At 39.3% G+C, this 27,848-nt stretch overlaps 1 protein-coding gene across 1 annotated transcript in view; it reads right to left on the reverse strand.

The window, feature by feature from the left end:
• Positions 1–305: 305 nt before the first annotated feature.
• Positions 306–27,848, reverse strand: part of LOC106056680 (endothelin-converting enzyme 2-like) — a 38,425-nt gene continuing 10,882 nt past the window's right edge. Inside the window, exons 7-15 of the mRNA XM_056021599.1 lie at positions 27,264–27,359; positions 17,150–17,277; positions 15,514–15,700; positions 13,694–13,962; positions 11,302–11,412; positions 5,539–5,734; positions 3,147–3,299; positions 1,540–1,616; positions 306–572 (exon numbers count right to left, since the gene is read on the reverse strand). Of these exons, the coding sequence (XP_055877574.1) occupies positions 473–572; positions 1,540–1,616; positions 3,147–3,299; positions 5,539–5,734; positions 11,302–11,412; positions 13,694–13,962; positions 15,514–15,700; positions 17,150–17,277; positions 27,264–27,359 (1,317 nt within the window). The 3' untranslated portion in view covers positions 306–472. The remainder of the gene's footprint in view (positions 573–1,539; positions 1,617–3,146; positions 3,300–5,538; positions 5,735–11,301; positions 11,413–13,693; positions 13,963–15,513; positions 15,701–17,149; positions 17,278–27,263; positions 27,360–27,848) is intronic.

Genomic DNA, 27,848 nt, shown 5'->3' on the forward strand with positions numbered 1-27,848 from the left:
CAATGACAGGCCCGTCCATTCTTTCTATGTTGTCTTCAAATCGCTTTCTCTGTCTGCCTTTTTTCCCCTGGTACTGTTCCCCGACGGAAGGTCTTTGCGAGCCCCGAAGACCTTGTAATATGGCCATAGATTTTTAGCTTGCGTTTTTTTTCCCAGTAATCTTGTCTCTAAATCTCTTGGTTTGAGATGCGTTCTTTGTAATACACCTTCCATTTGTTACAACAAAATAATATTTATAAGAGGAAGCATAAGCACACTTTAATGTCACTCAATTTGTATAAATAAAAAACATTATGGCGTGTCTATCGTGTTTACTTCATTTTATTGATAATTATATTAACATAGAAAATATAGGCAAACAAAATGGTCTAAATTATATTGCATACAATTTGGTTTTATACACAAAATTAACGCTAACATTTAACAGAGTGTGTTGTTTTAACAGGCAGGAAATATTCCATGGTTCAAGACTTCACCAAACACTGCATTTCTTCTCAGGATTTAAAGCTGACCTTTCTGAACACTTAAAAGCTCTTGCGAATTCTGGACTGTTGGCCATAACGTTGAACACCCTGTGTGAAGTGAATTATGTTTTAGATGTTTGATTGACATTATCAACATGGCAAGTGCGTACGATAAACCCTCAATGTATTAAGCATTTTGATATATCAAAAAAATTGCCAAGTTCATCTGAAATATTATGGGATATTATGGTGTAACGAGTTCGTACTAAAAAGCCGGAATAATTGTGTATAGGCACAGTGGCTAATTAAATTCAATGTTCTTGGGTATCTTGAGGGGTGAGATCCTTATCAAAAGGATCACGGGAATGGGTCTAGTGGGTAGGTCATATGAATTTTAAGTAGTTGGTGACGGGAGAAATCTAGTTGAAGAGAGAGCTAGCTGAAGAGAGAGCTAGCTGAAGAGAGAGCTAGTTGAAGAAAGGGCTAGTTGAAGAGAGAGCTAGTTGAAGAAAGGGCCTTGAGAGAATCAGTGTTGTTGGAGTTTGGGGAATTAGTGTGTTGACAGAAACTTTTTTCTTTGTGCTTGATTAAGAGACTTTGTGTTCTGATATCTAAATGACATTCTTGAATTTCCCACACACATACACACGCACGCGCGCGCATACACACACACACATAGATGAGCTATCTGATCGAGTTGAGTCTTCAAGCTTCTTGCTAGTGCTAGAGGTTCCTGTCTTCTTTGTTGTCTAAGCCTGAACTTGGACTTGGAGCTGCTCCCCAGTGACCCAATCCCTAGACAACAACACTCACAATCAGCCAAGGCAACACCCTATATAGAGGCGGCTGGTTTCAAATAGTACTTACATTTGTTCAGTTCTAATGATTTCATTTAGTGTGTTAACAACAAAAAAAACCCCCTCAATGACAAATATGATGTGCTGTAACCAGACAACTTGTTTTTTAATGTTAAAAAAATTTCGGATAAAATTTTTTTAATATTTAATTATAATTTTTTTAAATATGTATAATATTTTACGAGTTAGAAAAAATAAAATTGTGTGAAGGCTCTTACCTGAGCTTATCCGGAACGTGATCGTCGTCATTAATTTTATTTAACTCATACTCCGGATCGTAATGACCACAATAGTACTAGGAGAACATGACAATAACGTGTAAGCCATATTGTAATCATTGGAAAGCTGGTCTTCAAATGTAAATGGACTTTAACTTTGCTCACAAGGTAGCCTTCGGTTGGTATAGAGACAATGTTTTAAAACTCTTACCATTGGTCAGGTACTTATAATTGTGAGACACGGGATCTTAACACATTTTAGAGCAGAAGCGACCCCGACAGATCCATGATATTCGCCCATGGACAAGTTATATTCAAGCGATGGACTTGTTTTCATTGTTTAAAGTAATAAAATTTCAATTGGGCGTTTTTTCCCCTCTTGAAAACAAAACGAACAACATATTAGAAGAGGAATTTCAAAGAATTATTCGCAATGTTTTTCACTTAAAAAAACAACGAAACTTAACCTGTTATTAATCATAAGATTTTGTACTTATAGCCTATCTCATGCTAAAATTTTATACGCCATAACCTCCAGATTGTCCATCCGAATATGACAGGCAGACCGACAGACAGTTGATGCAAAACTAATAGCGGAGTAAAAGCGATAAGAATGTCACAATTATCAGGCACCATTAGCACCAAATTAGTGTTTATATCCTCCCCTGCCTCCTTAGACTGTACATTGGAATACAAAAGATCAATTCAATCAGGTTGTGACGTTGCGCATTTTCAATTGTTAAAATACAGGAGATTAATACCGAAATTCAAAACGAATAGATTTCAGCACATAATTTCCTTTCCTTTTCAAGAGTTTTAACTTAAAGGGAAATAATTCTTTAAAAAAAAAAGTTAAAATGTAAAATGGTCTTCCACTTTCAGACCTTGAGATCTATAGGGCAGATGATGATGTAAAGGTTGTCTGTTTCTGTGGCCCACGGTTAACGAGAGCACAACAACCAACCGCCTTTACTTTTACTCATTAGAATTGCGTGGACTCAGGCGCCATTAAATACTGAAATTCAAAATCCCTGTCTTCACCAGGATTCGAACACGGGACCCCCTCGGTTCGGAAGTGGGCGATTTACCATTCAGCCACCACTCCCCCCACAAGAATGTAACATTATAAAAAAAAAACATTTGAAAAAGTTTTTCTTTGATTATTGAAATCGAAGTATCTCATCTACATCTATTTCTTTCTTAAAACATTTCATGCCAAGTTTTGAATCTTGTTAAGGTGTTTTATCAAACTCTAAATTAGCAAACATTTTATTCAAAATAATAATTATTTAATAAATATTCTTATAGTTAACTTGTCATTAAATATAAGTTTCTGCATGATACTACTTCTAATTTTCATTTATTTAGTGAAATTTCTATAATAAATGTCAGTGGCGTAGCTAGGAATTTGCAATCATTTGGGGGGGGGGGGGCGGGGGCTTGACCTCTCTGTGGGCCCCTGTATTTTGCGTAATATTTAATATTTAATGTAAAAATAAATCTGGAACACTCAATTGGCCCCCCCCTCAAGTGGGGGCCCGGGGAGACTTTCAAATTCCCACCTCCTCCCCCCCCCACTCTAGCTACGCCACTGATAATTGTATTACCTGGCTCAAGCCGACAAAAAACAGTTGGTCCTCAGTTAGGTTCAAGTTTGGCAAAGTATGTTTTGATTTAAACGCATTTTTATAGGCTCCGTAGGACAGCGTAAAACCTCCATTGTCAGCAATAAATGGATCTATCTTTAATTGACCACTTAGCTGCGTAATGGAAAATATACAATATACATCAGATGTCGTGTGCTATAGCAAAGTGTTTGGTTACTTGGGTAACGGTTAGGAACTGAGACTTCAATATTAACTGGTTTTAATCAAACTTCCAACAGCTATTTTGTATTCAATTAAATTGTTTATATCTTTACTCGCGTTGAAAGTCGTACACAAATGGCAATATGTTGAATGGTGGAACGGGCGTTCTATTCTAGGCAAAAGATAGTGAGGGAGAAAGATCATGTGTGGTGCCCCATCTGTTCAACGGACTAAGGGGATAGGTGAAGACAGGGCCGGTCCTAGAGATTGCTGGGCCCTATGCGAAACGGAAAGCGCGGGGTCTATTCTGGGTTGTGAAAAGGATAATAAGTGAAAATTAAGATTTTGTATTAGAAAATAAATTCGTCTTTGCATTTTGTTCATTCTTTACTAAGTACAAAACCACTGTCAAATTAGCTTTAAGAGCCATCTACAGTAGATAGTAGTTTTTCAACAAAAAGCAGATAAACAATCAGATCTGTCTTTTAAATTTACTATCGACTAGCAAAATATTTTTTTTTGAAGATTTTAAAACTTTATTTGTATGCCAGTGACTATTCAAGTTAGAATTAGAACTTCTTGTTTTGGGTAAAATTCGTCTTATTATTACATTTTTATTAAATGAAAGCTGACAATGCCGTTTTTTTTTATTGCTAGAAGGATTGGCGTTTTCCATATTGAATGACACCCAGATGTTTTTTAAGGAGATTTGCATCAGTTTTTAGAAGATTTTAATAATTTCAGGAGATTTTCATGACTTTTTCGAATATTTTACAATTTTATGAGAATTCCAGAAATTTAAGTTAAAGTGGTTTATTATAATAAATTACACCTAGATTTCGCGCGGGGCCTATGAAAGTGCGGGCGCATAGGTTGCAGTGGCCTAAGACCGGCCCTGGGTGAAGATAAAGGTGAACTCAAATCTGCCGCAGGACGATGGGGAAGGCAGAGGGCAGGATTCGGATTCGGGATCATCGAGAAGATCTCCAGACACTGAATGATCCAAGGGTTGTGAGAGGTGCGGTAGAGGCGATTTTTTTTTAGTGAAATTACACAATCTATTAAATAAGTCGGATTATTATGACCTTCGGGCCTAGGTTTGGATATTACTGATCTAGTGGATTGAATTTACAGTATGAAATTGGGTTTACCCGTTCTGCCGAAATATTCATATCCAATAAAAATTACAATGAAAACGGGTTTACCCGATTTGTTAAACAGTTTCGATCTTTAATAGAGATAAATTATGTATTTTAAAAATATAGTTTTAAGGCCCTCCGGTTGTGGTAGGGACATTAAACATAAACTACGGTCTCCGACATGATCTAAGGAACTTTAATGCTAAGTTTGATCAAGATGGGTCAAATGGTTTTGATTTTTATTCGGGACATACATACATAAGCCATGATACGCCTTACTTTCTGCTTTATATATTAGATATACTTGACTTATTGTAATGATATATACTCATTTGTGTTTCTACATACATCAACATTTCACTTGAACGCTGTCAATATTTGCTAATAAAAGTAACATTTAGCTTTCGTAAAAGTTTGTTTACGTTTTATTCCAGCTCTTCATCGTCTATAAAATACTCCTAATGGCATGCGTCTCAAATAACTTCTGACCACTGACAACTAAGTCCAGCACCTGGACAGCACGTGTAGCTTAGATATTAAGCCCGGCGAAACTAGCAGGTGAAGGGGTGAAGGCGGATTCCTGGCGCCACAAAACCGGGAGCTTCGGGCAGATGAAGCTCGTCAGCCTAGTAAGGCAATTCATCTAGGAGAGGGGTACTCTGACTTCAAAGCCCAGCTGCCTTGCGGTACTGAAGCTTGAGGAGACAACCTTAAGGAAAAATCAGGAGTGAAGCCCCTCATGCGTTGGGAGTATCAACTATGACATTCCCTCTGTGGCAGTTTCTGCAATTAAGCTGGTGCCAACTGTAACGCAATGCCTTTCTTTGGATCTCATCAGCAAGGTCGAGAGAGGGACCATGATGAAAAGGCCACCCATGACCCCTTTATCTAATTCCCAGGAATGCGCCCCGGAGAGGAAACTCTGCTGCTGCTGCTGCTGCTCTTTATAGCGGCTGAATTCATTAAGGAGTGAACACGCCTACAACAGTTTAGTTGGACTGGCCGTGTTTCAACAACGGGGGATTGCTTAGAGTTAAAACTGTTCCTCTTACGTTTTCCCCATGAAGCTGGTAGGAGTCAATCTGATCTTTCAAACATTGTGATCTGTTTGTTAAAGTTCTATCCATGCTGTTTAACAGGAAATATTCCTCATAACTGTCGTTGTTGTAATAATAGTGTCTATCTCTGACCAAACCATCGATTATCCTGTTACCACTGATTGTACCAATGGAGCCATACATGTAGGCACTGGGAAACAAAACATTCATTGAATTTTTATTACTTTATGCAGAGTGAAGGTAGAAGAGAGAAAACAGTCGAGATAGAAGGTCAGAGAGAGAGAAAGGGAGAGAGAGAGAGAGAGAGAGAGAGAGAGAGAGTGACAGATAATTAAAGCGACAGAGACAGAGAGACAGGCACATGTAGAGATAGAAAGAGGGAGGAGAGAGAGAGAGAGAGAGAGAGAGAGAGAAAGGGACAGAGAAAAAGGAAGAGGGACAAAGAAAAAGAGAGAGAGGGAGACTAATAGGGAAAGAGAGGGGATAGGACAAAGAGAGAGAGAGAGAGAGGGGAGGGAAATAGAGGGAGAAATAGAGCAACAGTGTGTGTGTGTGTGGGGGGGAGAATGGAAGGGACAGAAATAGGGAGAGAAAGGTAAAAAAAAAAAGAAACAGAAAGAAACAAAACCGCGGGACAGGGGAGAGAATACAGGAACGTAAAGATATGGGAGAGACGAGAGATAAAGAAAGAGAGAGAGAGAGAGAGAGAGAGAGAGAGAGCGATAAAGAGAAAAACAAAAGAAAAAGAAAAAAGATGGAAATGAATAGTTAAGGAGAATTAGACGCTCCCGCGCTGGGTCTTATGCAGTCAAACGAACCTAACCCTGGAAGAACGAAATCAAACAAGAAGTTAGCCGAAGCTGATAACGAATGTCCGACAAGAAGTTTAATAATACTGAAGGAAACTGTCGAATGTCGTCAAGCTAAATCTCAACGTTCAACCCCCGCCCCCCACCCGCCTCTCTAAAAAGCTGTCAAAAGTCGTCTGTTTACATTTCGCTAGTGTCTCTGAATTCCTTGTCTTTTTTTAATTCGTCGCGTCATTGTCTCCAAGTCAAAACCATAGACCTAGATATAGTATATCCAGACTGGACATGGAGATCTTTTAACACAGCAAAAAAATGTGAATTTTTTTTAAAAAAGTTGAAACAAGGCGTTGTTTTGTAAAGTAGTTATAAGAAGTAAAGTTGTTGTTTTAACCTTAACCTATGTAACATTATTTAATTTTTAGATCTATAGATCTAGTAAATGAACATAAAAAATAAGAGTACTCAAGCCTCATAATTATTATTTTGCAATTTTTAGATACATAATCTAGAAAGATCTAGGTAATCAATCTATTTAAATGTACGTAAGATGATTAAAATCGACAGACACGAATTATTTCGATCTAGGATTTTTGAAACATTAGGCCTATATCAAAATGGAAACTAACAGGAAATGGCTTTGCTTCATATATTTGGATGAATATATAGTTCTGTGATTAATAGCCCATTCTAAAAAAAAAAAAAAAAAAAAAAAATTCCGAGAAATGAGGTTGCATTATTTCTAAACTTTGAAAAATAAAGATCGTTACTTTTCTAAGACAGAAAAGATTGATTTCTTAAATTTGGGGCGACTTCCCTTACAGCTTGAAAAAGAGTTACGTACATAAAAATCTTTATGTATAGCTCTGTAAATCGATCAATCGCGGATAAGAATGAGCAATGTTGGACTAATGCGTTTCGTTTCTTTGATTAAAAACTATGATCATAAATTGGGCCGGAAGTGCCTTTTTCCTTATATATCTTTTGCATTTGTCACTTCTCTTTTTAAATTAAACTGACATTAGTATGCTATAATTTTAAGTGTGCCTGATAGACAAAAATTCTGCACAAAAAAAAAAACAAAAAAAAAACCGGGTAGTTGGGATAAAACCCGATAGAGGCTATAAAAAGAGAAGACCTGAAACTAGCGCGGTAAACTACACATTTACAGTACCTTATTTGATGAGTCTTTAACCCAAGAACTGTGTTTTTTTTTTTTTAAGGACTAGCTTACTCCAAGTACCCGCATTTTCCGATACACAATTTCACACAGAAAAATAATTGTAGAAATAAAAATTGTGATTTTCAAACTTTTAATGATTTTATAAAAGCTGTTTATAAAAAGGTGTTTAAACTGTAATCAATTGTGACTATTCGTTTCTTCTGAATCTCACTGTCTATTTTGTGTCTGTTTTAATTTCTTAATGAGTTAAGGGGTCATGTTTTCTCCTGATGTTTATACCTGATTTCTCTTATCAGGCGTTGTGAGACATTGGTCCAAAATAATACTAAGCTTATAAATATTAAAAAATTGCATGTGAATATACCAATGAACTTGTTTTAGATGAAGTCTATTAGTTATAGTTACTTTGAAAAAATTGATTTCACACAAGCAATGGGCCTTGTCATAATAGTCATAGATCTATAAAATCTAGTTATAATCTGTAATCTATATAATCATAAATACTCACGTTGAATTCAAAATGTATCTTTAGAATCTACTTCTAGAATATATATTTAGGTTATAAATATAATAGAAATAGAACCTAAGATAATCAGAATTTACTGTTACTCTAGGCAGTCTAGATCTAGAGTCTTAGACAGTCTTGATTTTAGACTAGATTTAAGTCTAGTATACTATATAAACCTACGCTGCCTTCGTGGACCTCACCAAGGCTTTAGACACGGTCAATGATTAATTGAGGATGTTGGCCAGGCTCAGATGCCCAACTACGATCCTATCCATTCTCAAGCAGTTTCATGTGGGACAAAAATGCAAGATTAGACATAATGGTGACATGTCAATCATTTCCCTCTAGGAAATGGCATGAAGCAAGCTGTGTAGTTGCTCCTACTCTATTCGCTTTCTTCTTTGGGGTAATGCTGGATCAAATGAGGCAGCGATTGCAAGAAGGCATCGACATCACATTTCGTTCGGTCGGCAATCTTCAAAAGAAATGGTCATAACAGATCTTCTCTATGCCGATGATAGCGCCCTGCTGGCCCACAATGAACATGATCTCATGATTGCGGTCAACGAATTCGCTTACGCTCCCGCCTCTTTCTGTTTATCTATCAACCTTGAGAAAGCAGAAGTAATGTTACAGAAGTGACCCAATGAAACCTACTCAGCCCTAAAGATCACCGTAAATGGACGTCCCCTTAACGTGGTAGACCACTTCACATATCAGGGAAGCATAGTATCGAATGACACCTCGCTTTCAAGGAAGTTGATAACCGTCTGGCCATGGCCAATAGTGCTTTTGGACGCCTCCAGGAGTGAGTCGGCGAAATAGATTGCTCCGCCTGCCTACAAAAAAAAGTTTTTACTAAGCAGTGATTCTCTCAACCCTTCTATATGGATCTGAGACATGGGTATTAAACAGAAAACAACTAAGACTACTTGAACGCTTTCACCAAAGATGCTTGCGCTCCATCATGGACATACGGTGGCCAGACAGCACTGCAAACAGCGATGTCCTAACGAACGCCGTTATGGACTAGTATAGAGGGGCTTCTTAATTCTTATTGTCCGACAGTTACGCTGGGCAGGGCATGTACCCCGTATGGGGGACGAACGTATGCCAAAAGCAGTCTTTTTTGGTGAGCGAGACAGAGAGCTGGAGGTCACTCACAAAGACCGCGGAATGCACATTTGAGACCAATAGGAAATCCGCTTCCGAGGACAGACGCAGACGGCGAAAAGAAAATCTTAATAGGCGGACAATGGTTATGCTTGCCCTGGATGTGGTGAAATATGTAAGTCACAGCTGGGGCTGCGTATCGACGGGAAATATTGCATTCGAAATCCTCAAGAATCTTCGGACTCGATGACAAGCCTTATTTGTATTATATTGGCGTTAAAAAGTAGATCTATAAGTAGAAGTATAATCAATATTATATAGACAGTAGATCTACTGAGTCTGATCTAGCTATAGAATTATTCTAGATCTAGATACAGACTCTATATAAAATAATCTAGATAGTAGATGTAGGCCTATCTTAATTAAAAGACTTTAGTCAGGTAAAACTAGATCTACATACAGACTCTATATAAAATAATTTAGATAGTAGATGTAGGCCTATCCTAATTAAAAAGACTTTAGTAAGGTAGAGCTAGATCTAGACTAGTGACAATCTAGTCTCAAGATAGAATCTAGATTTCTAAACTAGATTCGATCTGAAATGTAGATCTAGATATAGAGTCTACTTAATGATAATGTCAGTGATTCCGAAGATTAATGATGGGAGTGCAGTGTTTACTATGTATTTTAATGCTTTACGAATCACATGTGCCTATGTGGTGATATGACTACGCCTTCAGTATACGCAGTACCGTGAATGGCGTGAACTGTATACATTGGTTTCAAAATCAACCACCGCAAGAAATGAAAAATACAAACAAACAAACAAAATTCGAATGGATGGTTTTGAGGTCATACGATGAGAATGTGTGGGCATTGGCATCGTATTGGTTTCAAAATCAACCACCGCAAGAAAATAAAAATACAAACACACAAACTTCGAATGGATGGTTTTGAGGTCATACGATGAGAATGTGTGGGCATTGGCATCGTATTAGTTTCAAAATCAACCACCGCAAGAAAAACAACAACAAACAAACCAACTTCGAATGGATGGTTTTGAGGTCATACGATGAGAATGTGTGGGCATTGGCATCGTATTGGTTTCAAAATCAACCAACGCAAGAAAATAAAAATACAAACAAACAAATAAACTTCGAATGGATGGTTTTGAGGTCATACGATGAAAATCTTTGGCATTGGCATCGCATTGGTTTCAAAATCAACCACCGCTAGAATTCGATGTCGGAAAAATTTAAATCGACACTCGCTGAACCTCCAAGAAAACATTTAACGTCTATATTTAACATAAATCCACTAATCTCATTTATTATAAGTAGCTCTAGATCTACTATTTTACCAATGCATTCATACAGAATTTATAGATTTAATTATACTAGTAAAGAGATATAAGTAGATCTATACGTGGTTAGAAAATAGCACTAAAAAAAAAAAAAAAAAAAAAAAAAAAAAAAACGAAACTGGGTTTTTCTAAAATCTGATAGTTGTGTAATAGTAAAACAGCACCTACCTAAATAAATTGTAAATAGAGAGCAAATGCCTATATTTATTGTAGTATATATAGGTCAGTGTTTTTATATTATATAACTTTCGTAGCTTCTTCTATAGAGAAATGACTTTTATAATTTCTTTTACTGAAAATTTGGGCTATTCGCGTCTGACACATAATATAATTTTGATGTGCCGCAACAAATCCCATTCTAGATATAATATTATGTTTATGGTCAAAACTTTCTCTTTCTATGAAACAAGTAATTTTTCCCGCCAAATTCCTAATCGTTCTATAAATAGGAGATAGCAGAAGTGTTAGGTGAAAGAAGAGACAAAACTAGAGTAAGAAGAGAAAAAACAGACGTAAAGAGAAGGAGAATGTGTAATTGTGTGTATGTGTGGGTGTGTGAAAGAAATGAGTGGAAGATAAAAGAGAAATGAAAAGTAAGGACAAAAAAGCAGAATTTTGAAATTCAATACACTGTTTACTTGTTTTAGAAACAAAATCTTTATAATTACACTCATAACACTGTTGTGGATAGAGAGCAGCTTATATGTAATTAAAAAAATAAGTCAAACTATTCTATACATTGTAATTAATGAATATCTAGACATTAACAATCAATAGTACCTACTCTGGATAGGATGCTGATGCAAGAGGTTCCATTAAGATGCCAGCGTGTAATTTCAAAGCATTGTAATTTGCTTCATATTCAAGATACGGATGGTACGAGGAAAATAACACTCTGAAGACAGAGATTGTTGAGAATGCTTAAAAACTACACTGGAATGTGTATTTTACTAAACAGCTAAGAAATGGAACACAATATTTAACATTTAGTCATTTAACTGAGCTCGTGAAAAATTCATTCAATGAACTTTAGTGGTTTATGTAGATCTTGTTTCGTATTCTCCTTAGGAGTTTTAAAAGGCTACCTTTACTTTCCATGCCCAAAGCTTTTGATAGCATCAAGAAATACGATGTATGGCGACCTGTATCACGCCCTGTCTCTCTCTGTCTCTGTGTCTCTGTCTCACTCTGTCTCTCTGTCCTTGTTTCTATGTCTCTGTTCCTCCGTCTCTCTCTGTCTCTCTGTCTCTCTCTCTCTCTGTCTACTTTCCATGCCCAAAGCTTTTGATAGCATCAACAAATACGATGTATGGCGACCTGTATCACGCCCTGTCTCTCTCTGTCTCTATGTCTATCTCTCTCTTTCTATCTCTCTCTGTCTATCTCTCTCTGTCTCTGTGTCTCTGTCTCGCTCTGTCTCTCTGTCCTTGTTTCTCTGTCTCTGTCCCTCCGTCTCTCTCTGTCTTTCTCTCTCTCTCTCTCTCTGTCTGTCTCTACTTTTCATGCCAAAAGCTTTTGATAGCGACCTGTATCTCTCCCTGTCTCTGTCTCTCTATCTCCGTCTCTCTGTCTCTCTGTCTCTCTATCTCTCTCCGTCTCACTCTCTGTTTCTGTCTCTCTCTCTCTCTCTTTGTCTCTCTCTGTTCTTCTCTCTCTGTCCCTCTGTCTCTGTCTCTCTCTTTGTCTCTCTCTCTCTATCTCTCTGTCTCTGTCTCTCTCTTTGTCTCTCTCTCTCTATCTCTCTGTCTCTGTCTCTCACACATCTTGCACCACTGGGGCGTTTTCAGCACTTGTACATAGTACATACACAGTTTGTTTAAGAGTCTTCAAGTCAGTTAAATATGTCACAATAAAGTAGTCTCAGTCACTGTAGATCTTCATCAGGTAACTAAACAACATGCTTCCAGAGGCGGCCCTAGGTGAAGTGAAAAAGGTGGTACCCCAAAAATAAATTAAGACCTAAAAATACGCAATGAATTAAAAACCTTCCTGTATCTATATCTAAACAAGTTCAAAAAGACCGATTTTCGTAGCTCTCCATTAACGTTCCGTAAGCTTCTTAAACATAATCGTACAGACGGTACAGATGTAAAATTTCCCCTTTCAAACCTTGTGGTCTATAGGGCAGATGATGTAAAGGTCATCTGTTTCTGTGGCCTACGGTGACACGAAGGTGTCATGTAGCCAACACAACGACTAACCGCCTTTACTTTTCCCCAACTAATGTCAGGTACCCATAAGAGCTGAGTAAACTCAGAGGCGCCAGTAGATCCCGAAATTTAAAATCCCAGTCTTCACCAGGATTCGAACCCCGGTCCCCGTTTCGGAAGCCAAGCACTTTACCGCTCAGTCACCGAGCCTCCAGTACAGATGTCATAAATCGATTTTGCAGCTCAATTCAAACACCGATAGCACAGATGTGCTTCATGGACGATTCATGATCACGAGACTAGAAAAACGTTGGCTATTTTGAGTAAATTGTTTGCCTTTTTTGTTTTGTTTGTAGCTGATGAAGACCTTTTTTTTTTTTACTTGGTCCGGCAGGGTCACATATAGGCATGTTTATTGTATTTTCTATACAGTCGTTCACCCCTGCAGTAGTAAATCTTTGTTATTGAGTCATTGAAATAAAGTTTCGACACGTCACCGAAAGGTTCTATGTGAGACCCCAACTAATCGAAGGCCTAGGCAGCTGCCTAGTTTCCCTACGCCTAAGGCCGGCTCGGACGCTACACACATGCTAGACACCTCTACTTCATCCTGTAAATGATCAAACTTTTTACATTTATTAACTTGAAACTTCTTCATGTGGTGAAAAAGGTGAGCAAACAAACACTGGGAGAGGCCTGGAAACTTCAACATTTCAAAAACATCTAACGATTTCCAAAACATTTGACAGTTTACAAATATCTTTTGGGGAAAATTTATCTAATTGGTTTCACAATGAACACTCTTGTTCGACTGTTTTTTTTTAAATATTATTATCTTACATTTAAAATGGTGACATTTTGAACACATTTTCAGCAGATATGTCGTACTCGAGTCAACTGTTTCTTCGTATGCACTGAAGAGTCTTAGGTACAAATTAGCTGGCCTGCAATTTAAGACCTTGATAAAAAACAACAATAACAACAAATTTTTGTTTATTTTTAATTAATCCAACGTTTCATACTTACAGTTTCTCTGGAGGACTTCTTGCTTTCTTGTTTTTTCTAAACCTGACTATGTTAGCCCGATTTTGTAGATAGTCTCCTTCCACAGCTTCAAGAGCTTCATACTTTTGATCTATTTTTACTAGGTCAGTAATCCAGTCTTCACCGCCGATTAATATATCCATGAATTTCAGTCTTGAAATTAATTCTGATTTATCTTTTGAATCCATCCAGTCTGAGTCCTCAAAGGTTTTGACGAACTGATGTTCTAGACCATTGACAATGAGAGCAACCTGTCAAGTGGTGAAAATAAAATCTCAACAACAATGTCAAAAAGTCATTCTGTCACTTGCCTGATACAAATTTCTATGCTCTGAGATAAATCTGCCTCATTTATATAGTGATAGACTTGTCATAGACTTGTTTTTTACTAATCGGTAAAAAAATAACCTCGATGAAAAAGTCATGGAAAGATAACTTTTTTATTTCTGCAGGTCCACGAAACTTTCGTGGAGACAGAGAGCGCGGCTCTGAAAAAAAAGAGGGGTGGGAAAGAACAAGTAATCTTCTCTGTGGGAACCCACGCACGCACAACTCCGACAAACCGTCGAATCAGTCACATACAATAGAGATACTGTACTAATTGGGTTAAAGAGCATCCACGCCACGGACCATTTCACCAACCTGGAAAATAGACGGTGGAACTGATGACGATAAACGAAGTCGCTTTAACAGACTTGGTTTACCCTTACCACACTTCAAACAATCTGGCGCACCAAAGCAATGTGTTTAATAATAATAATAATAATAATAATAATAATCTTTATTATCCGTAAGGAAATTTGTCTTACAATTATGCATTACATCAAACAAAAAAACATTATAACTATAAGAAACCAAAGTGTACATTCACACCAGACTCACTCATAATTTACATGTGACAAAGTTTATACCAGATTGTTCTTATTTAATGATTTGATTGCCAGGGGAACAAAAGAGTGTTTGTGTCTGTTTGTATTTGCTATCGGTGTCTTGTATCTCTTCTGTGATGGTAAAATCACAAAATCCTGACACAAAGGGTGATTCTTTATTTCGAGGATCTTGTTAGCTTTTTTATAGATGTTTGTCTCAAACAACTGCCCAAATGGGGTTTGTTTTTTGCCAATGATTTTGCCAGCAGCATTTAGGATTCTATTAACAGAACAAGATACGAACCCAAACAATTGTTGACCCAAGGCTTGAAGAATCACAACTAAAAAAAAAAATACAAAAATCCAGAAATTCGCCAACAGTTGCCTTTATCGGCTATTGAGAATCAGGTGACCCGTAAAAATGTCTAGTGTGAACGTTTTGGAGAGAACCAAAGGAAAACCAATTTCCCAAGACATTAAAAGTTTAAAAGCGAAAATGGTGCTGGATAGGAAACACCTTGTGTAAACCAACTATCAATGTTTGTAAGCAGGCGCTTGATTGGCAAGTGGATCACCACCTTCACCTATCTCTTAAGTCTTACGAGCTGTTGGGGCGCCATACATGATATGCCGACTGTCTATCTCCATTCCTCTTTGTCTTTTGCTTCAGATAGAATCTCTGTCAATGACAGGCCTGTCCACTCTTTTATATTTTCTTCCCATCGATTTCTCTACCTGCCACTTCTTTTTTCCCCATGTACTATTCCCCGAAGTGGGTTAGGGTCAAGTAGTTTCAAACGTTGTAAGAAAAGATTTTTAGAATTTTCCCAGTTTATGGAGGAAAGCTACTCCCCCCTCCCCCCAACCTGTATTCCTCATACCGCATCGCCACTACAGTTATAACAATATATTAGAAATTTTTGTGTGCCTTACCTTGCTATGAAGCTGTGGAGAGAGATGTTTCTTGATAAACAGTGAATCTAAAGGGCACACTAAGTCATTCGTTACCAACAGTTCAAAACACTCCTCTGTTCGAGAGTTACCATTTGTTGGCATGTATGAAGGGAAATAACTGCGTGCAAGTTTGACGAAATTGTAGACAATATAGTTGGCTAAAACTCTGAAATAGCCACAAATGAGAATAATCTTTTAACTAGTTAAAGATAACTAGTTTGTCCTATTTAGCTTTTTTTTTTTTTTACTAGATGCATCTTGTTATTTCGATACAGATCTCCTATAGTGTCTTAAGAGTGTCTTGGTTCGCGTTTATTAGTAAATGACTATGCTCATCTGCTTGTGGGTTTAGAACCCTTTTTCAGAAAGAAACAATGTTGCTTGCATACACAACACACATGAAGAGCTAGTCTTATGACCTTTCATTGTTTTGGCATGCTCTGAATCAGTGGTCTTCTACCCTTTTTAACCCACCGCCCCCCTTTTTTTCATACGTTTTTTTTTTAGAAATCCACCACCGCCCCCCCCCCTTTTTTTTTTCATACGTTTTTTTTTTAGAAATCCACCACCGCCCCCACCCCCTTGCCTTATACTGTTTATAAAACGTAAGATGGCGAGTTTTTTAAAGTACTATTTATTGATTAATTTTTAACGTTGTCTGTATCTTTGACTTCATTGTAAAATTATTTAAAAGCTGTGTAAAATAACTTTCAGAGATTCAACACAAACATGATAAACATTGTTATGAATTTTTAAAAATCGTTTAATAGTTTCATCTTTAAATTATCGAACTTTAAATTTAATTTTATATTTAATATAGCAATTAGAATTAACGGGTCTTTATACCTCCTGTGTGTAATTGTGAAATGTATATTAGAAAGCTTTATGAGCAACGCCCTCTAAACCTCACGAAAACAAATAGTACCTATGATAGTACTTGAAGTACCCGTAGTTAACGGCACGTCACGCTTTGCACATGCAGGGTATATAAGAGGTGTGGTTTGTACGATGCACATGCGGGGTATATAAGAGGTGTGGTTTGTACGATGCACATGCGGGGTATATAAGAGGTGTGGTTTGTACAATGCACATGCGGGGTATATAAGAGGTGTGGTTTGTACGATGCACATGCGGGGTATATAAGAGGTGTGGTTTTTACGATGCACATGCAGGGTATATAAGAGGTGTGGTTTTTACAATGCACACGCGGGGTATATAAGAGGTGGTTTGTACGATGCACATGCGGGGTATATAAGAGGTGTGGTTTGTACGATGCACATGCGGGGTATATAGGAGGTGTGGTTTGTACGATGCACATGCAGGGTGTATAAGAGGTGTGGTTTGTACGATGCACATGCAGGGTATATAAGAGGTGTGGTTTGTACGATGCACATGCAGGGTATATAAGAGGTGTGGTTTGTACGATATTCGTTTTGACTCATTTTGTAATTTGTGTGGAGTGTACGCATGTGCGGATATGTACACGAAAATACGGGTCTTTTTTTTTACCGCATTGGTATGAGTACAAGTGTACAAGTGTCTGCTTCGTTACTTTTTTATTCTGACATAATATGGAGCTGGTTGGTTTAATTGGATTCGACTGTATTTTGCTTACTCTTTGTCGGTTTCCTGGATGATGTATCCGAGCCTCTTAAAATAATCAAAATCAATGACATTCATTTCATCATCTTTAGTTACAAATGTTTGACCAGCGACAGCAGAAAAGTATTTGTCTACGTCGATCTGTAAATATATGTATATTGCGTTATAGTATAAAAAGTTGTAAAACAAAATTAATGTGGTCAGAACAATGCAATGTCAAAGAATTACATTGTAATGAAACAACAAATACTAGTATACCAATACCATGACTTTATTCGACAAAATTAGACTACAGTAAACAGTGAATGAAGCCAGCACGTCTCGCATAACACTGATGCAGTCTATATACACACACACACTGGACATGAAACACACACACTGGGCATGACCTTCTGACACGCTGGACGCACGCAGAAAATCACTTCAATTACACCACATACATCCAGAGGCGTAGTGAGCAAAACGTGGTACTTTATTACTGTTCCATGAACATCACATAGAACTATAGGCTGCGTGTGGCGCCCCCCAGAGTGTGTCGCCCGGGGCATCGTGCCCCCTTGCACCCACCTGCACTACGCCTCTGATTACATCGTCACTGATATTTTAGAATGCTACACTGTCAGATCAGCTATTAGTTATAACTATCATTACTCGATTTTCTGTGCCACAGTACATTTTTGTTTGTTTGGAAGGTCCATACTTTTTTTTGTTGCACTTCCAATGAAACGGCTCGCAATTTAAAGCTCACTCTAACCCGGGGGGATTGACCTCTTTGGGGGCCCCTTGCATTTTGACATTCGACATATGACATGGGATAATGAACGCAAAAATATATAAGCCCCAATTCAAATTGGCTCAGTATATCAGTAAACTTAACAAAAAGTAATCAAGACTCTTTTAATGAATAATACCTTTGTTTATTAGTTAAATAATGCACAAGTGACAAATCTAAATTGATATCGCTTCACGTCTTGCATTCTGTGCAGCAAAGACATCTATAACATCAACTACATCGATACTTTCTAGTATTTGTGACTTCACTGACATAAAAGCCATGATAAGCCTTTCTTGTGTCATTGTGCTCCTGAGATAGCTTTTGATGAACTTGAGCTTTGAGAATGATCTCTCACATGACGTAATGGAAGTGGCCTGAGTTAGCATTATTCGGAGGAGGTTGCAAAGTCTGAGCACACATAATTCCCCTATGGAGCCTGTTTCCTCAATATGTCTATTGGTGATTGTAGTACTGGTTTGTGAATGAAAAGTGCTCGTGCATCAATGACATCATTGAAAAAGCGATTTTCCATTTATTTCATCATACAAACAGGAAAATTAGCACAGTTTGTCATAAGCGGGTATTCATCTAACAGGTGTCTTGGTTCAAGAAGAAACCCAAAGGTATCCATTTTCTTTCCAGCCTTTGAAATCTGCTCTTCATCTCCATATGAAATCTGTCCAGCACTTCTGTCGCAACGTTTGAATTGCAGTTCTATTGACAGTCCTACATTAGAACTCAACTTCCAATCAAGTCTTTTCTTTCTTCTGGTTGTTTTGATTACAGGGAATCCATAGTATTCACTACCTTCTTTTGCTTTTTTTGATGGATTGGGTTTTTGTCAGTTTCTCATCATTTTGCAGAAAGCATCATCATCATCATCATCAAACTCCATTTGAGTGAGGGCTTGAGAGGCTTAAATCCTCTCTTGCAAAAGCCCTGGACAGAAACCCTGCTGTCTTGCGTAGTGCATAAATGTCGCCATACAGGTCGAGAATTTTGGGTTTCCCAGACCTGTCGAGACGGAGATCAGCAAGTCTGGGGCAGTCAAACAGAATATGAGGAACGGTTTCCTCTTCTTCCCCGCAGCGGGGGCACCGTGAATCAAAATTTGGCCATAGCCGCGAGAAATATGAGCCAACAGGACAGTGGCCTGTCCTGCACTGTGCTATAATAGCTTGCTCAGGCTTGGACAGCCTCCACAACGGGGAAGTGCGGTCAGGGCGCCTCATGCGCTCCCAGACTCCATGGGCTTTTTGGGACTTGTCCCAGCACTCAAACCACTTTTCCATTTCTGTTTTTTGTATTATAGCTAGGGCTTGATGAAAGCTTACAGCCTGATCAGTGGGTGGAATTTGCCCTCCCTGGTGGGCCAAAGAGTCTGCGATTGTGTTGCCAGTCACACCTATGTGACTCGGTACCCACTGCATTATTACAGGGGTGCCATAGCGTTGTTTGATGTTATGTGAAGCCATGATGACAGTGTTGATATTGGGGGGCCATGGTCCGGGGCTTTGCAAAGCCTGTAGTACAGATTTTGAGTCAGTGACCACAACAATCTGTGTTGCCCTCAAATGTCCCTCGCCGAGTTGAGAGTCAATGACTTTTAAGGCTTCACAGACTGCCATGGTCTCCGCATCAAAACTGCAAACACTACCACATGGTCCAAAGATTTTGACTGTGTAAGAGCCAAGAAAGTCGATGTAGGCTCCATAGCCTGCTCTTCCAGAATCTATTGATGCCGACCCATCAGTGTATGCAAAAATAGCACTGGGCTTGAAGGTATTAATGGTCTCCAGAGCTAGGATTTGAAGGTCGTTAGATGAACGGCTTTGCTTAGTGGCATTAGGGTCTGCTAATTTCAAGCGTATGTCTGGGGTTGTTGGGCGACACCAAGGGGGAAGGGGATGAAAGCGTTGAATGTTTTGTCGGTTGGTGGAGAGGCCAGCTTCATCAGATAGTCTAGTGGCATGATGCATAAAAGACTGCATCTGGATACGTCTTCTGCATCTCCAACCATCTACTAGTTTTCTAGCTGGGAGGTATTCATCCAGCCTTTTATACCGCTCATAGCAGGTCAGTACTGACCTTTCCCTCCTAAGGGTTAGTGGACCTATATTAGCCATTATTTCAGCCGCATTTACTGGACTTGTCCTAAAGGTTCCACAGACAAATCTTAGTGCTTGGGACTGTATTTTATCAAGTTGTTCAAGAGCAGTCCTAGAGCCATAAATTTGCACAGGTAGGCTGTAGTCTATCTGTGATCGGACTGCTCCTAAATACAGGGATCGAAGCATGTCTGCTTGGGCTCCCCACTTCGTGGATGCCAGCTTCCGCACAATGCAAAGTTTCCCTGAGGCCCTTCTTACAACATCCTGGATGTGCTCACACATTTTTAGTTTGCGATCTAAAGTTACACCAAGGTACTTGGGTAGCTTTTCCATGCTGAGAGCCACTCCGTTGAGGGAGAGCTGGAAAGGTTGCCCAAGAATGCCAGTCCCGAGCGTGAACAAAAAATAGACAGTCTTGGAGGTGTTTATTCTAGCCTCCATTTTTGTGTGTATGAGCAGAGCGTATGGAGGTCTTCCTGTAGCACTTTTTGTATAGAGGTTGCGCTCCTTCCGGATTTCCAAAGGACAATATCATCAGCATATAGCAGCTTTTGGCATTTTAGCTGAGCCGGTAGGTCATTTATGAAGGCCGTGAAAAGTGCGCATGACAGGACGGAGCCCTGGGGGAGGCCGTGCTCGAGGGTCATTTCCCCTGAGACTTCTCCGTACATCCTTGTTCTTATTGTACGCTCTTGTAGGAAGTCTCTAATCCAGTAATCCACCCCCACGGCTCTTATCTTATGAAGCAAACCAGGCCGCCATACTTTATCATATGCCTGTTTTAAGTCAATGAAGACTGCGTATGTGCTTTCGGTCCTTTGGAATCCATCTGCTACGCTCTGCACAAAGATGTTGACTTGGTCTATAGCGGACATTCCAGCCCTGAAACCAGCCTGTTATGGAGCTATAAGACGGGCACTCTCAAGGTACCAAACCAGACGCTCATTTACCATTTTTTCAGCCATCTTTCCCACACAAGATGTGAGTGAGATGGGCCTGTAGCCCTCAGCAGTGGAAGCATCTTTTCCCTTTTTTGGTATAGGAATAATGGTGGCACGTTTCCAGGCCCCCAGGTTTCCAGGTTCTATTTACGAATGCCAAGAGCACGGCCCTTCCTTTCCCCCATATATGCTTAAGCATTTCGGGGGTGATACCATCCGGACCGGGAGCCTTTTTAAGCTGGCATTTCCTTATGGCAGCATTAAGCTCGCCTATCGAGAATGGGGAGTTCATCGTTCCCTCAGCACTTTCGGTCAGTGGTTCCTTTCGGTCTTTTTTTTCATCAGCTTTGCGAGCTTTATCAATGGCTTTGGACATTGGGGACTTCTTGGCAGCCTTGTTGATCTTAGCAAAATATTTGTTCAACAAGGTGGCAATTTTCTTTTTCGATGGAATGGTTACCCCACTGGGTGAAGATAATGGGGTTGCTGTTTTCGTACGCCCAGCATTTTCGAGATTTCTCAGAAGACTCCAAGCCTTAGAGCTATCCCTTAGGTTTAACCTTGCACAGGTGTTGGTCCAACGTTCTCGTTTTTCCCTGTTAACAGACGTTTTGACTAGTAGGCTGAGTCTGTTGTATTTCTGCCTGAGTGTTGGATTGTTTGGGTTCTTTTGGACCTTTTTGTATGCCCTTCTCCGAGCCATAACAAGTTTGTTGATTTCAGCCGTCCAAAAGTTTTTGAATTTTTTACAAGGGTAAGTTCGAGGAATAAACTTTTTAGCCTTGCCCAGGATAGCTGTTGTTATTTGACGGTACACAAGGTCGACAGAGCTAGACTCTACATGGATTTTTTCAAGGGCATTGTCGACAGCTGTCTCGTATCCTTTCCAATTAGCCTTACTATAGCACCACTTTCGTGGTTCTTTAGTGGTCTTGGTGTTCATTTTAGAAAGAGTGGCAGTCAGTAATATTGGAAGGTGGTCACTACCAATATCGCCTAGTACTTGATAAGTTATGACAGATTCCAAGTTAGCAGAGACTAAAGAAAGATCTGGTCGTGATAGTGAACCATTGCTAGCATGCAGAAGAGTAGGAGGAGATTGTTTATTTTGCAAAAGAAAAAGGTTAGTAGAATTGCACAGGTCATGAACTTTTTTACCAGACTGATCAGTGTCATCATAGCCCCAGGATGGGCATTTAGATCTCCAGCTATGATAGTGTCTACAGTTATTGTCTCTCTGACATCTAAAGCCAGTTCTTGTTTTGGTGGATTATAAACATTGATGCACTTGAAGCGTCTATTATTTTTCCAGACAGCATGAAAGGGTACTAATTTCTTTAGCAGCTTCCCGTATATGCAGTCCAGACTTTTGTAGTTTCTTCTGAACTATATTAATTGGGCGCAAGAGGATTGACCAGAATTCAAGATAGGCGAAAAATTCATAATTTTTCACTGCATGAAGAAGATTCTGTGCTAATATTATATGGTATTACGTCATTGTTGGTTGTTTATATTTTGTGCGCAAGCAAAAGGATTCAGAGCATACAAAAGTGGGAAAGATCCATATCTCGTTATGGTCGAGTATAGAAATACTCCGATAAGTGGACTGCCGTATTCACCATCACAACTGCTGATGAGTAGAAGACTCAGGGACATCATTCCAACTGATCCCAAACTATTGAAACCATCGGTAGCTGAAAATGCAGAGACATTACTCAACGAACGACAGATGAAAAGCAAAGTGAAATACAATGCAAAAGCAAGACTACCTAAAGATTATTCTGTCGGAGAGTTCGTCTAGGACAAACATGGCAGAAAGCAGTTGTCATAAAAAAAATTCAGCCCCCAGATCTTACATCATAAAGACAAACGGAAAAACATACAGAAGAAATCAACGCTTTTTGAATAAGAGTTTCGATGAAGACATCTCTGGGTACTATGATACCGATGGAGACAATGAACTGCAAACTGTTGGAACAAACGAAACAGACAGTTATACACCAACGTCTAGAGAACTTGTTGTGCCAGTCAAGACAACCAGAAGTGTACGAATTGTTAAAGTTCCTAGTAGACAGGGCCGGCCTTACGCCACTGCAGCTTTCATAGGCCCCGCGCTAATTGTAAGTGTACATTATTAAATAATACCATTATAACGTATATAAAATAACAGGGTTTTCGCGACCTCCTGATTTTCCAGGGCCTCCAGGAAATCTCATGAAAAGGCAAAATATACGATAAAGTCCTGAACTTTTTTTGAATTTAATCAAATCTCCAGAAGAATAGACGAAATTGACATTTTGGGGTGCCTGTAAATAAAAAGTGGCATTGTGAGCTTTCATTTGATAAAAATTTATTGCAAAGACGAAAATAGGCCTATTTTCTAATAAAAAAAAATAATTTTGACATTATGCTCATCCCTACCCAGACTAGGTCTCGCGCAATCCGTTTCGCATAGGTCCCCGCAAATGCTAGGGCCGGCCCTGCTAATAGATATCACTCTTAAGAACTTTAAAAGGAAAGATGTGCTAATATTATATGATATTACGTTATTGTTTGTTGTTTTTGTTTTATGCGAAAGCAAAAGGATTAGATGGAAATAAAAATAGAGTTTCCATTGGGTTGAGGAAAGATGAATAGAGGGGTAATAACTCGAGTGTGAAGTTTAATTCTGAAGTTATAGACGCCAAACCCGAATAATGGACTATTCTAGCATTATTAAGAATAACTTTTGGATCTGTCATACTCGATTCTGTAAATTTTGCTTCAAGGTTAGGCTAATTAGTGTAGCCATAAAATACTCGCCATTTAGATCTATTATTAGTAAAGGTAACAAGATACCTAGAATTCGCTGTATATCATGCAGTTTTATTCGTGGCAACAATTTTTAAAACAGAGGCTCCATTTTTAATTTTTTTTTTTTTTTTTTAAATTTGATCTCTGTGGGAAAAAAATATTTTTAAAATGTCAACAAAGTCAACGTACTGATAGACCTAGATCTAGGTTTAGTATTTGTGATAAATTTAATCCATAAATGTTGAAAAAAAAAAGACACCCGTTGACACTATTTGTCAATCAAATATATTAATTTATGTATTTACAAATACATTTCGAACACCCATGGGGGGGGGGGGGCTGATTTTAAAATTCGCCCCCCCCCTCCCCCCCTTTAGTTACGCCGCTGTGTTCAATGTATTTTACATTAGTGTATTGAATTGTATTTTATTTGAATTTTTCAGTATTGTCATACACTGTTAAAAGAGTGCTGGCCCTTTTGTTTGTGTTCCGGTTCTAAAAGTAAACAATTTGTAATTGTTGAGAGAGTTGAGCCGAGGCCATTGCAACTATTAAGACAGCAACAGCTCCTCCCTTCCGCTGGCCTGACTGGACCCTTGTGTTTTATCTGGGAGCGATCCTAGAATCTAGTCTCAAGAAACTCAGCATTAGAAACGAGGCCTAAGACCTCCACCATTTTCCTTCAATATACCACACAGTGGCTGAGCGGTAAATCGCTTGGCTTCCGAACCGGGGTTCGAAACCTGGTAAAGACTGGGGTTTTTAATTTCGGGATCTCGGGGCGCCTCTGAGTCCACCCAGCTCTAATAGCTACTTGAATTTAGTTGGGGAAAAGTAAAAGCGGTTGGTCGTTGTGCTGGCCACAGAAACAGATGCATTATCTGCCCTTTAGACCACAAGGCCTGAAAGGGGAACTATACCACACTAACCGTTTATGAAAAGTCCTTTTCAAGAACGGCGTTGCTGAGACTCTGCACGACCAGTGGAATGATACAAGTTTCTTAGGTACCAAAGCGGGAGTCTAGTTATCGGCCTAATTTTTTCATCATAAGATCGCTTTTACCCTACTGGGTAGCTTAGTCTGGAAAAGATGCGCTTCTAGAAACAGCTCAATGAACATAGTTTTATTCATAGGTTCTAGCCCGTTGTGGTCTGGTCAGTCATCAGAGGGCTGACTTTTTAGCGGTCCGCAAACGGCGACCCTACCTGATGAACCGTGCACTTACGAGAGTGTGTTCGATCCCCCTAGCCGACATCCGATTGTTGGCACAGTTGGGAGGCTTCCTACAAAGGCCGTGAGCTACATAGGCAGTTGAGTAGACCAGACCGAAAGGACGCGTGGTGCCCTCTTCCGAGCCGGGCACTGTCCAATTGGTTCTTACTTCGGACGGAATTACGACACACGGTGTCGCCACTGCGTCGAGGACGTAGAATCAATAGACCACATTCTGTATGAATGTCGCGTTCTGCGTGAAGGGCGATTGGGACAAGGATTTGAGAGAGAGAGAACTGGTTCGTGTGCGGCATGGGGTTTCTGATTCGGAGAAGATGAACAATAAAAAAAACATAGACTAATGCTACTAGTTACTCTACTCGACCACATTTAAAAGAAAAATCTTTTGTACTACTAAGTTACCCCTACTGAAGCGTCGATAACATTTCTATAGTCGATAAAATAAGGGAGACAACCCTTGAATAGAGTAAAGATAAGAAAAGACAAAGTTATCTCCACTGAAATAATTAGAGACAGTAAAGAAAGGGAAGATGTTAAAGTTCCAGACATACTTTTAAGAAAGCTTTGGGTACGCCCTTCAAAACATTTCTAATACAGCTTAGGGTGAAGGAACTTCCCTGACCGTACGCCCTTCAAAACATTTCTAGTACAGCATAGGGTGAAGGAACTTCCCTGACGGTACGCCCTTCAAAACATTTCTAATAGAGCTTAGGGTGAAGGAACTTCCCTGGCCGTACGCCTTTCAAAACATTTCTAATAGAGCTTAGGGTGAAGGAACTTCCCTGACCGTAAGCCCTTCGAAATATTTCTAATAGAGCTTAGGGTGAAGGAACTTCCATGACCGTATGCCCTTCGAAACATTTCTAATAGAGCATATTGTGAAGGAACTTCACTGACCGTACGCCCTTCGAAACATTTGTAATCGAGCATAGGGTGCGGGTGATCAAGAACAGGACAGAATGTTTCGCGACAAAAATACGGTCGTTCACGTCTGCATCAATAACACTTCTATTTCCACAAAACTTGTGTCAACTCACTGTGTCCGTCCAATGGGTGTGTTCTTTTACACGTTTTTGTCTCCCATTTCCGATTCTCGGAAAAAAAAGTTCAATTTTTGCATTAATTAGGTCTATTTATTTCTTGAAAACAACATATTAATCAATAAAAAAAAATACCAGCAAGTTAATGAATTAGTCATAATTTATTATTTTTTTTATAGAAAGAGATGGATATGAACCTTGCAAAATTGAGAGATATAAAAGCAATAGGATGGTCCACTTCCTTTTCTCAATATAAGCTTCGTTTTAAAGTATATTTTACATTTCGCTTGTTCTTTCTAACTTAAGTATGGATATGCACTAACTACAAAACTATTGTGAGACTGAAAAAAAAAACAACATATTTAACGTATTTACATTAGAAAGTCGATAATTATAAATATTGAACTTGTCAGCGATGATGCGTTAGTTAGTTTACTCGGTAAGCACTACCAAATCTAGAGATGGGGAGCATTTTTTTTCCAAACGCTACCCAGTGTAAACCCTAATCTATGAATAAACACACGCACATAAACGTCTCAGATACGCCTTTGTCGGTACACACAAACACCCGAGATCCGCCTGTATCGGTACACACAAACACCCGAGATCCGCCTGTATCGGTTCACACAAACGCCCCAGATCCGCCTGTATCGGTACACACAAACACCCGAGATCCGGCTGTATCGGTACACACAAACGCCCCAGATCCGGCTGTATCGGTACACACAAACACCCGAGATCCGGCTGTATCGGTACACACAAACGCCCCAGATCAGGCTGTATCGGTACACACAAACACCCGAGATCCGGCTGTATCGGTACACACAAACACCCCAGATCCGGCTGTATTGGTACACACAAACACCCGAGATCCGGCTGTATCGGTACACACAAACGCCCCAGATCCGCCTGTATCGGTACACACAAACACCCGAGATCCGGCTGTATCGGTACACACAAACACCCCAGATCCGGCTGTATCGGTACACACAAACACCCGAGATCCGGCTGTATCGGTACACACAAACGCCCCAGATCCGGCTGTATCGGTACACACAAACACCCGAGATCCGGCTGTATCGGTACACACAAACACCCGAGATCTGCCTGTGTCGGTACACACAAAACGCCCCAGATCCGCTTGTGTAGGTACACACAAACGTCCTGTGTCGGTAAGAGTGTAACGTAATAGGTACATTGAATAAAATACCGTTTACTATTCAAAGCATTTACCCATGATCCTAGTAAGGTCTGAAATTCTCCCACAGTCATTTTTTTGACCGACGTGATATTACTCGCTTGAACTTTTAAATCTGCAGGACGGAATATCTGTGAAGAAAGAAGTGTTCATGTTGATATTATAGTAGAAAGTTTCAACAAAGGCTAATGTGGTACCAAAGCGTCAATTACTTAAACAAGAAAAACATACAAAAAAAAAGAGACCTCCTTCACAAAACTTATAGAGCGATTATTTTCTAAGTAAGTAAGTCTAAATGAACGTTAGATATTAACTAATGGACCATTTCTACCACGATCATTCCCTCTCCCTGGAGTGAAGGACTGCCCGGTCAGGGTCAGCTTTGCGACGACAATCAACAAGTCTCAGTCAGTCGGGGTTGTTGGTCTAGTTTTAAGTCACTATTGCTTCTACCAGTGTCAGTACAGCCAGAGAGTGGCAGACACAACTTAGTAGACAAGGAAATCATTACGTTTTGACAGGCAAGTAGTGGTACACTCCATGTGACACATGCTAACTTCATTTGTTCCATTCATTCATTGGACATTTTCTACGAGCTCAGACTATATTTCCACCCAGTA

Source organism: Biomphalaria glabrata, chromosome 2 (assembly GCF_947242115.1).
Source record: "Biomphalaria glabrata chromosome 2, xgBioGlab47.1, whole genome shotgun sequence".
Lineage (NCBI taxonomy): Eukaryota > Metazoa > Mollusca > Gastropoda > Planorbidae > Biomphalaria > Biomphalaria glabrata.